The following is a 17,563-nucleotide window of genomic DNA, read 5'->3' as shown; positions in this document are numbered from 1 at the left end:
AATTTTGGATCATGCTGAGGTCTAGAAAAAGTAGCATAAGCTCTGAACATGTTCTTCAAATACATTAAATGGTGTTTTAAAAAAGAAAAAGTTAATCCTTCATTACATATTGCCAATGAGGCAAACAATACACAATATGCTAGTTTTTAGTGTCTGAATTAGCTCAGAAAATCCTTAGCGAACTTATTCTTCCTAACAGGATTTTTTCCCCCTGAAAATTATTGGAGTTGATTGTGTTACTCAGTTGTTGTTTTTTTTCATCTCTCTGAATATATGAAGCCCATGTGTAGGGAGAGGAGAATGAAAGGGGCAGAGGGAAGAAAAAGAGAAAGTTAAAAAGAAAAACACTAGGGGAAACTCATGATATCTTTAATTTTCTTCAGGCTACTATCTTCTGTTCTAAGAGTTTCTGAAGTGGAGTCTCGAGCAATAAGAGCAAATCTTACGCACCTTTTGAGCCCCCAAATGGGAAAAGATATTGTATGGTTCCTTAAGCGGTGGGCAAAAACCTATCTCCTAGTAGACGAAAAACTGTATGACCAGGTAAACTACTATAATATGAAATCAAGTTTCCTTCCATTTAAGTGTCTGTCCTTTTCAGATGTGTCCTAATATGAATTCTGTGATGATTTTGCCAGGGAAAATAACTAGCTGGCTTCTCTCATTACCCACCTGGTTCACAGTGTCTTCCTAAACAGGCTTACACATATAGCAGACTGAGATACGGGTGCACTCTGATGATATAGTGAACTTTACCACCTACTGTATATCCTCATGTTTAAGTCAACATCTTGTGTAAGTTGGGGGCAGGTTTGAGAGCCAAAAATATGGATTTTGATATGACATGGGGAGAAATTGAGCATATTTCCATAGAGAGGGGAAATGACAGTGCAATCTCATGGGGCCAAGCAGTTCTCCTGGCTACTACTCCTGCCATTTTCCCATCCAGGAATTCAAAAAGTCTAGAAGCATTGCCACGGCAGAGAGAGTGGAGGAGATAGTACTTCTTTTATATTCTCTTGGGACAGACTATACTCTTCCCTTTTGCCAATGCATTCAGAGAAGGGGGGAATTAAGATGCCGTACTTGCATTGCCCCATGAATAAGGTGACCCAGGTCTTGGAGATCAATTTTATGACTATACACTTATATGCAGTAATTGCATAGCATTGCTAAATCAGTTGCATGATATTGACCTGTTGGGGTCGCAACTTCCAGAAGATCCTGGGGGCTAATGATCTTAATGGCCATACTATATCTTTTGTGCACCCTCAACCCCCTCAATGTTGTTTGTTCCAGAAGCCTCAAGGGAGTGCAGTTGGTTGTGTCACTACACCCCTCTCAACCTGGTTTAGTCCCATGGGGCCATTTTTCTAAATTGGAAGTTAATTTGTTTTTGAAAAAAAGACATTGTGTCACCAAAAACGGATCAAGAGAGAGAGAGAGAGAGATAGCAAAATAGAACAATTGGAGGGGTGGATCCTTTGTTAACACAATTTGAAATCAAAGGTGTATTGGAAAGACTTGGGAATAGTCTTGTACATTTGTATAGAATCACAATTTGCTTCTGTTTGTTTCATCCGTAAGGCCCTGTTTTCATATTGGAGCACCTCTCCCAAAAATGGGCTCCTTTCCAAATGAGCTTTTTTTTGTCCAAGATCCGAAAGAAACAAATATTTTCGTGCCATTCTTGGCAATGGGCGGTCTCCCCATGCTCCCCTTTCCCTCCGTTTTAGGGCTAGCGCTCAGTGCTTGGCTACAGGTCCTGCCAGGTGCTGGCGCTTTGGGCTTCTTACCACACTCGGGTGCTCCTTGCAAAGAGAGTGTGTGGCAAGGAGGCCCAAGATGTCCACGCCTTCCAAGATCTACAATCACCTGAGGGCTGAGAAGGGTGGTATACAAATACAGTAACTAAATAATAAATAAATAAGCACCAAAAATCAGCCAGCCGAACGGTTACCATTCCCACTTTTCTTTCATTTCACTGATTTTTCCATACTGGAGAGGCGCGTGTGTACCGTTTCATGCCTTCCGAATTAAAGCGGTATGAAAACACAAATTAAACTGATGAAACAGTATCCGGGCACATGACTACTTGGGGAGGGTCTTGTCTTCTGCTTGCAACTTGAAATATGTACATATAATAGGCTGCCTCCTTTTATTGTTAATGGACTCATAAGATTGTTATTGACTCATTCCCAGACAGTATATGAAATTTGATTGTTTAAACTTGGTATAGCAAACTGAGGAGTGGGATGTGAATTAATCAAAATTATGGGAAAATTTGGATAGTGTCCTTGGAAGCCACTCTGGGTCCTGAGAGAAGGGGAAGCCTATAAATTAAATAAATTAAATTCTTATTAAAATACTTCAAGTTTTTTATGTTTTGAAAGATTTGCCTTAACCTATTCAAAACTGTGAAAACATTTTCTAGAGGAATGTATACTTTGAAGTTCAGAATGTATCTAAAATGCATTATAATCTCTTTCTTTTGAAGATAAGTCTTCCATTCAATACAGCATTCGGTGCTGACACAGAGGGCGCTCAGTGGATTGTGGGTTACCTCCTAGAGAAAGTAATCAGCAACCTGGCAGTGTGGAGTTCTGAACAGGACCTGGCAAATGACACTGTGCAGTTGCTAGTCACATTGGTAGAAAGGAGAGAGAGGTAAGACTAAGGGCTAGAAGCTAAATGGGAGCTGAGGGACTCTTTCAATAGTCCTGGTTTTGTGGCTCTGACTACTCTATATACTTGTGTATCAGTCAACCTCATATATAAGTCAAGGACAGGTTTGTGGCAAAAATTATGGATCTTGAAATGATACGTGGATAAGTGGAGGGACATTCTTGGTGTTGGGCTGTCTAAGCTTTCTTAGCAATTTTTAAAAGAGCATCTTTATATCATTCTTAGGGCAAATATAGTAATCCATTGTGAGAACTGGTGGAATTTAGCAAAGCAGTTTGCTAGGCGGAGTCCACCTCTTCACATTTTGTCGAGTTCTGTGCAGCGAACGTTAATGAAAGCCTTAGTTCTTGGAGGATTTGCTCATATGGAATCTGATGCCAAACAACAGTACTGGACAGAAGTAAGTCTCATTTCTTATTGCCAATTTATTTAATATATATGCCATTGCTGACCCTGGGTTTCCAAAAACAAACAAATCAGTCTGCATAAAATCATACTAGAATATCTAGTGTATAAACAACATTACTATGTGATGAATGGGAGAAATACCTTATAAAACATAGAGCCACAGTGGCACAATGGGTCTAACCCTCATGCAAGCTGGACTGCTGAGCTGAAGTGGGTCCTGACCTAAAGATTGCCCATTCAAATCCATGAGACGAGACGGGGTGAGCTCCCGCCTCTCAGCTATAGCTTGCGGGAACATGAGAGAAGCCTCCCAGCCGGATGGTAACATATCCCAGTGTTCCCTGGGCAACATCTCTGTAGACAGTCAATTCTCATACAAGTGACTTGTAGTATGTTCCCAAGTCACTTCTGACATGATAAAAATAATCTTATAAAGCCATGCAAATATTGAGGATTTATTACCTTTCTCCAACTTGTTGGAACTTGTTAAGGTTTTGTTTGATATTAGTACTTGCACACCAAGTAGATATTTACCGCTGACACTATATGAATAATTAGTGGGCATTTTAAACTTATACTTGTTAAATTTAGTTTTTTCTATAATATTTGATAGCTTCTTTCAGGTCCACCCAGAAGTATCAATTCTCATCCTTTGGCCTCATATATATTCAAAAGTTATTTGCTATGTGTGTATAAAAGAATGTGCAGAGGGTTTATATTGCAGTTTGTAGTCTGAGAACTCAAAGAGTAAATAACATTTTGTAAGGCAATTATAATCTGTTTTAGAACTTTGTGTATAATAAAATTCAATAAAAATGTTCCTGCCACTGTTACTTGCTAAAAGAAGAAATTGTCGCACATTTTTATTTGTTTATTGTTGTTTAGGTTTTACATCCACTTCAACAGCGCTTCTTGAATGTGATAAACCAAGAGAACTTCCAACAAATCTGCCAGGAGGAGGAGGTGAAACAAGAAATCACTGCCACCTTGGAGGCACTTTGTGGCATTGCGGAGGCTACCCAGATAGACAATGTAGCAGTTCTCTTTAATTTTCTAATGGACTTCCTTACCAATTGCATTGGACTCATGGAGGTGTATAAGAATACACCAGAGACTGTTAACCTCATCATAGAAGTTTTTGTTGAAGTTGCACATAAACAAATATGCTATCTTGGAGAGGTAAATATTAATACAAATGCACTCTTGGGGTCAGGGTATGAGGTATGGAGTGTGCAAACAAGAACTACTTCCTTAATGTTTGGTGGAAAAGCGACACAAGCCTGAATCCTGTTAATGGAGGCATCTGAGGTAGATCTGTTGAATCTGCAATTTATGTAAGTGTTGGCTTACCATTTAACAAATGATTAAGCAGCGAGCCTCCTCTAGTAAGTACTACCAGTAGGTGGCATGGCATAGCGTTAGCAGTAATCAGCATGCAGTCCTGATCATACATTTGGTTAAGATAAAAAATTCTGTACACCACCAAAAACAATGCAAAACAAATCTAAGCGTTTGGCAAAGATACTGCAATATGAATCTGCTGATGTGAAATTCACATGAAGAGTTGATATAAACAGAGAGATTGAAACATGACTGGTAGTTGCTACCTCACTTGTTCTTCTTGTATTTTTCTGCAATATTTAGTTGCTTTGCCCATTCTTTTTTTGGTTTTGTTTAGATTCCGCATTTGCATTGTATACAAAACCCTTCATCTGTCACAGATAAGAATAGCAATTCATCTCCATTTCTAAGCCAAAGAGCCGGCATTGTCCGTAGACACCAGCTAGGTCATGTGGCTAGCATGACTGCATGGAGCACCATTACTTTCCTGCAGAAGTGTTACCTATTGATCTACACACATTTGTATGTTTTCGAACTGCTAGGTTGGCAGAACCTTGGCCTAACACCAGGCATTCACCCCACTCCCCAGATTCAGTCAGCAGCTCAGCAACTTAACCTGCTGCGCCACCAGGGAGCCCCTCACAGGATACACTTGAGTAAATCTAAAAGTAATAGTGTCTGTATAGCAAGGGGAAAAGTTTCTTACAAAAAGTTACAGAAATAAAAAAATCTTAAATTTGTGACTACCATTACTAAAACTAATGTGAATGTGCATTCTTCATTCATGTATCTTTTCTTTTTTAGTCTAAAGCCATGAACCTATATGAAGCTTGCCTGACCCTACTTCAAGTGTATTCCAAGAATAATTTAGGTAGACAACGAATAGATGTTACTGCAGAAGAGGACCAATACCAAGATCTTCTTCTTATCATGGAGCTTCTTACAAACCTACTTTCAAAGGAATTTATAGATTTCAGTGATACAGGTAAGAGAGAAACCAGAACTGAAAAGGGCTATGAAAGCTCTTTGAATCTGTGGACCTCAGTATCTAAAAGATTACTTGCTTCTCTTTAGAGGGCAAGCACCTGTTGACCAAGAAAACAGAGTCTTTTCTTAGTTTGCCAGATTTCAGATTATAAGCATAGCCAATTACACTAGGCTGAGCCAGTCTAATTACAATTGTAGGCAGTTTTAATTGGGAAGCCTTTATAGTCAACTTGCAGCTTTGCAATCAAGATCCAGTGATGCACAGCTTTCCAACAAAAGCTGTCACCAGATCCAGAAGGAGGTGCTCTTGTATAACCCTCAGTAGAATAATCTCCATCTCTCCCTGTCCCCATTTAATACCCTATTCTAGATTATGATAAACATACAGTATATTTCCCCCTGCTCACCCTGAAGGGACACAGGGCAGATCACAGAACACATATACGGCAAACATTCAATGCCGATTGTACAATTACAAGACAGACAACAGATAGAGGTATATATAAGCTTTACTACCTTTCGGCATCTTTTTCTGATAGAAATGCCGTGCCTAAATACCTCCCCGCTTTAATGAAGCTGGGCTAAAGGTCAAGCGCTCACCCTGATCTGGGCTTTGAACTATCAGCCTCCTGATAAATTACAACAGCAAAACAACAGAGAGGAAACAATCAGGGACATCTAATCACCTCTCAACAAAAGATTGCCCCAGGCACTGCCAGACCATCAAATGCTAATCAAGGTGGTCAGTTGAAACATTCACATCTAGCTCCAACAGACAAGAGTTCTTTGTTCCACCCTGGTCATCCCACAGATATATAAACCCATTTTCCTAGTTCCAACAGACCTCACTACCTCTGAGGATGCTTGCATAGATGCAGGCAAAACGTCAGGAGCGAATGCCTCTAGAACATGGCCATATAGCCTGAAAAAAACCTAACAACAACTCAGTGATTCTGGCCATGAAAGCCTTTGACAATACATATCAGCCTTTTGGTTGGCAAGATTTATTGCAGCTTGGTGATTAACCTGCAGTCCTAAAGCCCAGCCCTGCTGTGCTAAAGCATGATGATGTTGGGATTCGATTCTGAAGATCAATGTTTGAATCCCTGCTAGGGCATGGAGTCCTACTAGACAAGCCCTCATTTTTTCAGCCTCAGAAGAAGGCAAGGTCAATCCACCTCTGGGCAAATCATGTCAAGAAAACCCTGTGATAGGATCTCCATAAGTCAGAATTGACTTGATGGCACACAACAACCAAAAACAGTGCTGTATACCTCTTTAGAGCAAATACTGAGGCCAAGCAGGGTTGCCTGTTTCAGGAAACTGTCTCTTAGATCCTGTCAACAGATGTACACCATTAGATCGTAATATATGAAATCAATGTACTTTGAGGTTCTGCACTAGTATGAGGAGAGGTAGAAACATAAGATACACCTCTCTTTTAGAGCTTGCCTTATTCCTTTCTGTCAGATTTAATTTAATTCAGAGTTGAAAGAAGATTCGGATTCACAAACTTTAGCGTGTAGTTATACACAAACTATTGTGTACAACTATTGTATTGCTGCACTGGGACTGTAGCGCAGCTGGCAGAGTATCAGCTGCATTAAGATCACTTCTGACCAAAAGGTCGAGTTCGAAGCCAGCTGGGTCGGAGTGAACTTCCAACCAATTGTGTAGCTTGTTGTTGACTTTTGCATCCCAAAAGACAGTTGCATCTGTCAAGTAGGAAAATTAGGTACCACCTATGTGTGGGGAGGCTAATTTAACTAATTTACGAGGCCATAAAAAAGACTCCAGCAAAGCATGCGGGGAATGCGGAAGTACTTCATCAGTGTCGCAGATGGACGATGAAAGCGACAGCTCCCCTGGCGGCCAGAAAAGTTAAATAGCCTCTGACTGTCTGTCTATATCTGTTGTGTGTCTTTGGCATTTAATGTTTGCCATATATGTGTACATTGTAATCTGCTCTGAGTCCCCTGCGGGGTGAGAAGGGCGGAATATAAATACTGTAAATAAATAATAAGTAAATTGATATTGTGAGCCTTCAAGTCCTTTCCAAATTAAGGTTTGTTTGCAAGATTTGTCCAGAATGGGTTGGCCTTCGCTTTCCTGTGAGGCTGAGAGAATGTGATCTCCCCAAAATGGATTTTCATGGCTGAGCAGGGATTCGAGCTCTAGTCTCCCAGTGTCCTAATTTAACACAAAAACCACTACATCATGGTGGTTCTTCAGACTATAAAAGGGTAAAGATTTCCTCTGACATTAAGTCTAGTGGTGCTCCCCATTTCTAAGCCAAAGAGCTAGCGTTGTCCATAGACACCTCCGAGGTCATGTGGCCGGCATGACTGCATGGAGGGCCATTACCTTCCAGCCAGAGTGGTACCTATTGATCTACTCACATTTGCATGTTTTCAAAGTGCTAGGTTGGCAGAAGCTGGGCCTAATAGCAGGAGCTCACCCCACTTCCCGGATTCGAACCACCAACCTTTTGGTCAGCGAGTTCAGCAGCTCAGCGGTTTAACCCACTGTGCCACCAGGGGGCCCTCTTCAGACTATAATACTAAACAATTTATGCGTTGCATCATTGTACTATAATTTTTTTAAATACATCTATATCGAGTAGTGTACACGGAACATGCAGAACTGGTATGTGTATGATGCCTCTCACTGTACTGTTCAATACCTCTGAAGGGAAAGCTGGGTTGAGATTATTTGTAGTATGCAGAGTCAAGTTCAGCTTGGTCTTGCTGGAATGTATGTCCTGAACTCCAGTTGCTTTAGTGCAATATTTTTAAATAGGATATGCGCTCATTACAGATATACCTTACTCTTCTAAGGCTGGAGTTTAGAAAGGGATTTTTGAGGACCAAATGTGGTAGCGGGGAGGTTAATGCGGCAAATATGAAATGTGCTCCTGTATTTTTCCCCCCTTCAGATGAAGTATTCAGGGGGCATGAACCTGGGCAAGCCACAAATAGATCTGTGTCAGCAGCAGATGTTGTCTTATATGGGGTGAATCTGATTCTGCCTTTAATGTCCCAAGACTTGCTAAAGGTAAGGAACATTTAATGCAAGATTGCAAATTGGCTTATGTTGCAATGCTATTCAGGATTTTCATAGCTCTAGATAAAAGCATTACCTTCAACCCTTTACTACTACCATACAAGCTGCAAAGCTTTCCCTTTGCGCTATCCGGTCATGGAAAATTGCCTCCTTTATTGAACCCTAGAAGGATTTTCTTTTTTCACTTTCTTCTTGGGGAGATATGTTATATGCTCCCCTGAAAGAATTTCCTTATAGATCTAGAGATACAAATCTGCAATACTTAACCTGTGTCAAAAGATTCCTTGTTTTTGCTCTTCTTTGAAAATGATGCAACTTATTTAAAATATTTCTGTTTCCTTCCTTTCCTGCAAAGTTGTTGAACCATATCTTCTTAGATCAGCCTTATCCAATTAATATTTCCCATGTGTGGGATTATAGTTTCCATCATCCCCTTCTAGTATGGCAAGTAGCAACTAGAAATGCATAAATAGAAGTCTAGTGTCTAGATCAGTGGTTCTCAACCTGTGGGTCCCCAGATATTTTGGCCTCCAACTCCCAGAAATCCTAACAACTGGTAAACTGGCTGGGATTTCTGGGAGTTGTAAGTCAAAACACCTGGGAACCCACAGGTTGAGAACCACTGGTCTAGATCGAGGAAAGTTATGCTACCCCTCTATTCTGCCTTGGTTAGAACACACCTGGAATATTGTGTCCAATTCTGGGCACCACAATTGAAGAGAGATATTGACAAGCTAGAATGTGTCCAGAGGAGGGCCAATAAAATGATCGAGGGTCTGGAGAACAAGCCCTATGAGGAGTGGCTTAAAGAGCTGGGCATGTTTAGCCTGCAGAAGAGAAGGCTGAGAGGAGACATGATGAGGGATAAATATGTATAAATATGTGAGGGAAAGTCATAGGGAGGAGGGAGCAAGCTTGTGTTCTGCTGCCCTGAAGACTAGGACGTGGAACAATGGCTTCAAACTACAGGAAAGGAGATTCCACCTGAACATGAGGAAGAACTTCCCTTCTGTGAGAACTGTTCAGCAGTGGAACTCCCTGCCCCAGAGTGTGGTAGAGGCTCCTTCTTGGGAGGCTTTTAAACAGAGGCTGGATGTCCATCTGGGTGTTTTTAAATCAATTTTCCTGCTTCTTGGCAGGAGGTTGGACTGGATGGCTCATGAGTTCCCTTCCAACTCTATGATTCTATATTATTGCTGTTGTTGTGTGTCTCCATGTCATTTCTGACATAATGGTAATCCTAAGGTGACCTTGGCAAGATTTGCTCAGCAGGTGGTTGCCTTTGCCTTCTTCTGAGGCTGAGAAAGTGTGGCATGCTTAAGTTCACCCAGTGGATTTCCATTGCTGAAGAGGAATTTTAGCCTCGGTCTTTAAAAAGATCTCGTGTTCAATCCACTAGGCCACACTGACTCTCAACCATAAATAACTCCACCATTAGATCATACTAACCTGAGACACACATATCTTAGCACCATAAAAGATTGGCCTATATCCAGTGGTAGATTTCTACCAACAGAATGATTTGTCCCACTGGAATTGGGAGATGAGCAATCACTCCTCCCTCCTAAAGCTCCCCCGTGTTATCTGAGCAATCTCCAGAGGCTTGAGAAATTTCTTAGGTATCATTGAAATCTATGGAGGGGAGAAGAGGGAAGATATTCTGGTATTCTTTTACCATAATGATACTGGATTGAGGATATCGTCTATCATGCAATTGTGCATTTCTTCTTAGATTGTATTTTCCCCTTGACATAATCTCTTTATATTTCAGTTGAAGTTGGTTTGTATCTACCAGAATTTAGTAGTTTTGATCATTGAACTATATTTTTGATTTTTTTTCTTTCAGTAAGTAGCTTTACAAAGACACATGGCCTTCCAAGTCTAGAGTATCAGTATGAGAAAGCATCTTGAAGCACCTTAGAGCAGTGGTTCCCAACCTTTTTTTGACCAGGGCCCACTCTCTAACATTTGTACCAGAAGGATTACGAATCAGTTTTGGGTCAACTTTAGATTCGGTTATGTTATATGGGGTGCTGATTCAGAAAATTGCATTGGATAGACCACATCCACTCTAGTTTCTGTTACAGAACATATGCCATACAGTAGTTGCCATCGGCTAGCCCACAGAAAATCATATTTAATAGGTTTCGGCACTGAAAGAGGGGTTTGTGAGACCAGTCGCTCTCATTGCAATGGTGTAGTAATGGTGAGGCCACAGCCCATATTGTAGCTATTGCAGACCACTAGTGGTCCACAGACCACAGGTTGGGAACCACTCTCTTAGAAGCTAACTGAGAGAACAAAGTCAGTAGCATAAGCTTTTTTATATTTGAGAGTGTATCTTCTATACTGTAGAATTAATGCAGTTCAACATCACTTTAACTGCTGTGACTCAACGCTATGGAATCTGCCAGAGTTGTCTTTAGCCTTTTCTGCCAAGGAGTGTTGATAGACACACCTCACCAAACTTTGGCTGCTGAGATTCACTAGTACTGGGCTATAGCGGTTAAAGTGGTGTCAAACTACATTAATTCTACAGTGTAGATGCACCTTTATTTTACTTCCTCAGATCCATTTGTGTAGCCAATATTTTATACAGGTGGACCTGAGCTGAGAATGCAGTGCTATGCATAAATTGAAATTCAGATGAGTGGTATAATAAGGCCGTGATGTTTCAGTTGTGACTTCCTGGATTTTGTTGCTACTAAAATGTAAACAAAACAAAACATGATTTCAAAGGTCCAATTGAAATTGATTTCTCTGTTTTCTTTTTACAGTTTCCATCACTGTGTAATCAATACTACAAATTAATCACTTTTATTTGTGAAATATTCCCTGAGAAAATTCCGCAGCTTCCAGATGACTTGTTTAAAAGCCTTATGTATTCATTAGAATTAGGGATGACATCGTATCCTTTGTGTTCGACTCATCTGTGCTTGTTTTTAATCACAAAGAAATTGCACGTGTCCTCTTTTTCCCATCGAAACATTATTTTAGAAGGGCTTTAGACTCTTTAACTTATGGCTGCCTTAAAAAAAACATTTTCAGTATCTGGGCAGCATCCAGTGATTGCTATTCTGTGGATGGAATTCTTTTTAACAAGCAGAATTGGGAGGAAGACAGTATCCTACTGGAACTCCTTCCGCACCATTAAATCTGCTCCAGAGGAATAAGAAACCTTCTGAATCAGTTGTTTGGAGGGTGCATCTACATTGCAGAATGGATGCAGATTGATAACACTTTGCCATGGCTCAATGCAATAGAATAATGGGAGATGTACTTTTAGAAGGTCTTTAACCTTGTGCTGATACCTCACAAAACTACAGATCCCAAGATTCCATAGCGTCAAGCCATGGCAAAGTGGTGTCAAAGTACATTAATTGTAGTATTGATGCACCCTTAGTCAGAGAGGAAAATCATCTTGTTGTGCTTGAGGATGTTCCACTAGTACAGTGCTGCCTCCACAGCCTTGCTAGAACCTACCATGGATAAATACAGTAGTTAATTATGTGTTTGAAGGCTCCCTTAATTCCTTTACATTTGATCTGAAACATTGAAAAGATTTATTTATTTATTTAAAGCATTTATATCCCTCCCATCTCACCCCAAAGGGGTCTCAGGGCGGAGCACAACATTTAAACGGCAAACATTCAATTCCGAAACATGCTAGACCATACACATACAAAAGCATTAAAATCACTTATCTTGACATTAAAATCCTCTAGTTAAAACTGTCTCAACAACCATATCGAATTTGGTTGGCATACTAAGAGTTCCTATCGCTGCCTCATTGCACAATCACAAAGGCTCAGTCCCACAGCCATGTTTTTATCATCCTTCTAAAGGACAAGAGGGAGGGGGCTGATCCAATCCCATTAGGAAGGGAGTTCCATAGCCGAGGAGCAATCACTGAGAAGGCCCTGTCTCTGAATTGAATATAATAAACATTTTCTGCAAATAAGTCATGGCAGGGGTCAGGGAACAACACATTTAAGCAACTTTATTTATTTATTTACTTACTTACTTTATTTGTATACCGCCTTTCTCATCCCGTAGGCGACTCAAGGCGGTTAACAGGGTAAAATTCAATGCTTACAATTATTATTATATAATTATATAATTACATTATATCTTATCCCAAATATATATACTAACTTCTGAAGTTTAGACGTCCTTGTCTTTTTCTGGTGGCATTGTGCTATTTCCATTGAGCAAAACAAATGAATCCTTGACTTTGATTAATCAGAATGAGTTCTGATGTTTGCCAGCTCTGCTTAGAAGCTCTGACGCCATTAGCAGAACAGTGTGCAAAAGCGCAGGAGACAGATTCATCCCTTTTTTTAGCAACAAGGCACTTTCTTAAGGTAAGAGACAACTTTCTATATCTTGCCACCTTATGATTCTATATCTTAATCACCTTTATTGCTCATTTGTATCTCAGACCAGTTTTGGTTGCTTTGCAAAAGGCCACACAATCATGAGCTGGCAAAGCCTGTTCTTTTAATGTCTCTACATACTGTGTTTCCTGAAAATAAGGCATACCCATAAAATAAAGTAGCAGGATTTTAAAGCATTTGTGCAATATAAGCCATACTCTGTAAATAAGACACAGTGACAGACTCTAGAGGAAGGATGGCTGCTGACCAAGCCTACACCAGGATAAAAGGTCTGCTCCTAAGAGTTTAGACCTGGGGGGGGGGGAGGTGGGAGCTGGGGACAATTCTTGGCTCCTTGCATTGCTCCCCTGGGTTTTTTTCCATGTCAGGAGCGACTTAAGAAACTGCAAATCGCTTCTGGTGTGAGAGAATTGGCCGTCTGTAAGGACGTTGCCCAGGGTACGCCCGGATGTTTTACCATCCTGTAAGAGGCTTTTCTCATGTCACCGCATAAGAAGCTGTAGCTGACAGATGGGTCTCACATAAGCCAACCAAGTGTTTTAAGCTGGTTCCAAAGCTTTGCTTTCTTAATGTTATCAATAAAAATAGCAGTTTGCTGGCAGATATTAAAGAAGGAATCCAGGATGTTGGGATAAAGACAATGAATTGTTGGACAAAAAGTCCTTACAGTCAAATATGATGATCATGAATGGAAGAACAGCTATAGCAAGTTTGCTTCAGCTTCTCCCCCACAACAGCCATGTTGTGATTTTGGCAGTGATCCTGTCCTATCATGCAGATGTTTATAAGGATAATTTAGCTTGAGCCTAGAAAAACCAATGATGGAGTACAGTAGATCTATATAGTCCAATATATTGGCCAGAGTTGTCAATGGGAAGCCTGTCAGCAGGACAGGAGTACTACAGCACCCTCCATCTTGCAGACACCAGTAATTAATGCAATGAAACATGCTGTCTTTGATATTTGTGGTGATAGGAAACCATCCTTACTAGTAGCTCTCAGCTCCTTTCAAAGTAATTATTCAGCTGTGGCACTTGTGAACACTTGATCTAGTGTGGCTTTTTGAATGTGGACTCTATCTTGCACCCTAGCACACACAAGAAAGAATCTTTTGGCTTCTAAATTTAAATACTTGTCATTTCAGATGGTTTTTGATATGCTGGTACTACAGAAGCACAATACAGAGATGACAGCTGCAGCAGGTGAAGCGTTTTACACATTAGTATGTTTGCATCAGGTATGTCATTCTATGTTTATTCTTATCACTTTCAAAGGACATAGATGTAGTAAGCTCCAAAAAGTTAATTGGTTTCCTTCAGAATAAAAAATAAGAAGCTAATAACATGGTGAACACTGTTCATGCCCAGTGTTTATTTTTAAAATTTTAACTATTACATCTGGCTCGGCCATAGGTTTTTAAATCGCTTCGTGTTATTGTCTGTATGTAAGTTATATTAATTGTATTGTTTTATTTGCTTATTGCTTTGTTGTTTTTACTGATGTGTTGTTGGGCTTGGCCTCATGTAAGCAGCTCCAAGTCCCTTTGGAGAGATGGTGGCGGGGTATAAATAAAGATTATTATTATTAACAACTGCATTAGTATACAGCTGTTACTTTTCTTTCATTATTTCATCTAGAATATCTAGTATTTCTATGTAGAATCTTTCTACTAATCGCAGGGATTCTCCCATTGCCCTGGCTTCTGCATGAATGAAGCAAATGGGAGATAGAGGGCCAACTTTAGCACAGCAGCATCACCTGCTGTTAATCACCTGCTGCATCTTGAGTAAATCTTGAAAATAGAAAGGTTGACAGTTCAAGGTGAGCTCCTGACCTTCAGCGCAGCTCCCCCGTCCATCTAGCGGATTGAAAACAGCAATGTAAGTAGATGAATAGGAACTGCATTAAGTGAGGAGGTATTTTACGCATGGCGTTTCAGAGGAAAGTTTACGAACAAAGAAAGCTCTTTGGCAAGGAGATGGAGCTACAGCACCCCTCTGTGGCCGAAACCGAGCACAGCCTCCAAAAGATGCCGAATGATGAGAAAAAGCCTAAATAGACCACTATCTGTTGTCTGTCTTGTCATTGTATAATCGGCATTCAGTGTTTGCCGTATATGTGTTCTGTGATCCGCCCTAGGTCCCCTTCAGGATGAGAAGGGTGGAAAATAAGGACTGTAATTAAAATAAATAGTAAATAGCTGTCAGGTCTGGGTTGCAGTTAAACATAAAAAAACCCCCAAGATTATGGCAAAAAGAATGATTGACAACTGGGAAACAGAGGGAGAAAACGTGGAGGCCGTGACAGACTTTGCATTTCTAGGTGCAAAGATTACTGCAGACGCAGACTGTGGCCAGGAAATCAGGAGACGCTTACTTCTTGGGAGGAGAACAATGACCAATCTTGATAAAATAGTGAAGAATAGAGACATCACACTGGCAACAAAGATCAGCATAGTCAAAGCAATGGTATTCCCCGTAGTCACCTACGGATGTGAGAGTTGGACCATAGGGAAGGCTGAGCGAAGGAAGATAGATGCTGTTGAACTGTGGTGCTGGAGGAAAGTGCTGAGAGTGCCTTGGACCACAAGATGATCCAACCAGTCCATACTTCAAGAAATAAAGCCTGACTGCTCATTGGAGGGAAGAATAGTAGAGACCAAGATGAAGTACTTTGGCCACATCATGAGAAGAAATGAAAGCTTAGAGAAGACAGTGATGCTGGGGAAAATGGAAGGACAAAGGAAGAGGGGCTGACCAAGGGCAAGATGGATGGATGGCATCCTTGAAGTGACTGGATTGACCTTGAAGGAGCTGGGGGTGGTGACGACCGACAGGGAGCTCTGGCGTGGACTGGTCCATGAAGTCACGAAGAGTCGGAAACAACTGAACGAATAAAGAACAACAAGCTGTCAGCTTTCCTTTCTACTAGTAGTTAGTTCTTCTGTGATCTGTAGTAGGCCAGTATTGCAGCAATGCAGTATTTCCCTCAACCCCAAAAACTGCAATTAGGAGGGAATATTAAATGCCTTTTATAAGTATTACAGGAGATGATACATAATTTTTTTTGAACTCTACTACATAAAATGTTTATTTATTACGGTCAATGACCAGCACCAAAAGTTTTGCTCGTGATGTTTGTTACTTGGTTCTGTTGGTAATAATATTTCTCTTCTTCACAGGCTGAATATTCTGAATTAGTTGAGACATTATTATCAAGTCAACAAGATCCAATCATTTACCAGCGATTAGCAGATGCCTTCAACAAGCTTACTGCAAGCAGCACTCCGCCTACGCTGGACCGTAAGCAGAAGATGGCCTTCCTCAAAAGCTTAGAAGACTTTATGTCAAATGTTGGTGGTCTTCTCTGTGTAAAATAAACACCAGAACTGTATGCCTAACTTTTAGACCCTTTCTGCAAAATGCACTGAAAAATGCTGAAAGCTGACTTAATCGTAATGCCTATTTCTGGGTTTTTCACAGCCATCTAAGATTTTAGAGAGCCTGGAAATTTTGATATAGTGCAGTGGAATAGGAGATGTCAACTCTCAAACCAGCTTCTGCTAAATGTGTTAGCCGCAGTCTATCATACCTTCTTGCGTTGTACAGAAAATAAACTGAAATCTCAAAAAAGAAAAAAAAGAAAAAAGAATTCCACAAGTGCATACAGATATGGGCACCGTAAAAGCAAGAACCAGTGCCTTCTCCCAAATAGCCTCAAATATAGTGATGATCCAAACTCCTAAAAGGTTTTTCATTATTGCTACAAACCTTTTAAATGTGTGATTGAGACACATACAGAACTCTAAAACAATCCTAAGCTTTATTTTTTTCCTCTCTGAAAACTGTGTGTGTAATCCAGTGAAGAAGAAGAAGAAGAAAACCACCAAATGATATTTTTTAACTTGGATTTATTCTTTTTTTTAGTTTGTTTGGGGTTTTTTTTTTTTACATCAACCTGGCGTTGCATGTTTGTGTAATACAAGTTTCTACATTATATGCTGCTGCCCTAAAGTTCAGAAAGAAGAAAGGTGTATATTTTTGTTTTCCCTGATAACGAACTTTAGGAACTGTAGCCATTTCATTGCCTTAATTTAAAGCAAATTTTAAAAAGAGAGAGAAGAGCGGATGTAAGTTAGATGAGAAATCTAAGGCAAGCTTTTGGTCTTCAGAACTGGTTTAGGAATGTTGGCATTAAGCTGCCATGTATCTGTTTGCAGCCCTTGTGTGCTGAGAGTATTATGTCCATGTAAGTTCATGTATAATTTTACTTTCAATTTCTAATTATTCGCACCCAAGTCGTACACAACTGCAATGTATTTCTAGACTGAACTGTTTGCTGAAGCAATAATGTTTCGAAAAGTGTAAATTATTGATTTCTACAAACTTTATAAAAAAAACTGTTGGGGCATTAGATCCGATGGCTAGAGTATTATAGTGTCAAACTCCTCTAGCTGTGGGCCGTGCGTGTTTGATTTCAAAATTCAGAATACAGGACCGGGGCCTGATGGCTCGCCACTGCCTTTGGATCCAGGGTCCTGCCTTCTGCTGCTCTGATCCCATTTTGTTCAGTGTGCTGGCACTTTAAAGATTTAAGATTACCGGTATGGTTTCATCCCGCGCCCACCAAATACGAGGTTGCCATGGGAACAAAGCGGCAGGAACTCGAGAATATCGAAAGCA

At 40.4% G+C, this 17,563-nt stretch overlaps 1 protein-coding gene across 1 annotated transcript in view; it reads left to right on the top strand.

Moving 5' to 3' along the window:
- Nucleotides 1-17,296, top strand: part of XPO4 (exportin 4) — an 82,245-nt gene extending 64,949 nt beyond the window's left edge. The window contains exons 14-23 of the mRNA XM_060770952.2: nucleotides 384-543; nucleotides 2,498-2,667; nucleotides 2,911-3,085; nucleotides 3,979-4,272; nucleotides 5,239-5,419; nucleotides 8,357-8,475; nucleotides 11,262-11,392; nucleotides 12,731-12,848; nucleotides 14,026-14,118; nucleotides 16,063-17,296. Coding sequence (XP_060626935.1) covers nucleotides 384-543; nucleotides 2,498-2,667; nucleotides 2,911-3,085; nucleotides 3,979-4,272; nucleotides 5,239-5,419; nucleotides 8,357-8,475; nucleotides 11,262-11,392; nucleotides 12,731-12,848; nucleotides 14,026-14,118; nucleotides 16,063-16,260 — 1,639 coding nt within the window. The 3' untranslated portion in view covers nucleotides 16,261-17,296. The remainder of the gene's footprint in view (nucleotides 1-383; nucleotides 544-2,497; nucleotides 2,668-2,910; nucleotides 3,086-3,978; nucleotides 4,273-5,238; nucleotides 5,420-8,356; nucleotides 8,476-11,261; nucleotides 11,393-12,730; nucleotides 12,849-14,025; nucleotides 14,119-16,062) is intronic.
- Nucleotides 17,297-17,563: the final 267 nt, after the last annotated feature.

Source organism: Anolis sagrei, chromosome 3 (assembly GCF_037176765.1).
Source record: "Anolis sagrei isolate rAnoSag1 chromosome 3, rAnoSag1.mat, whole genome shotgun sequence".
Taxonomy (NCBI): Eukaryota; Metazoa; Chordata; class Lepidosauria; order Squamata; family Dactyloidae; genus Anolis; species Anolis sagrei.
This window is presented reverse-complemented; position numbering and strand designations above follow the sequence as displayed.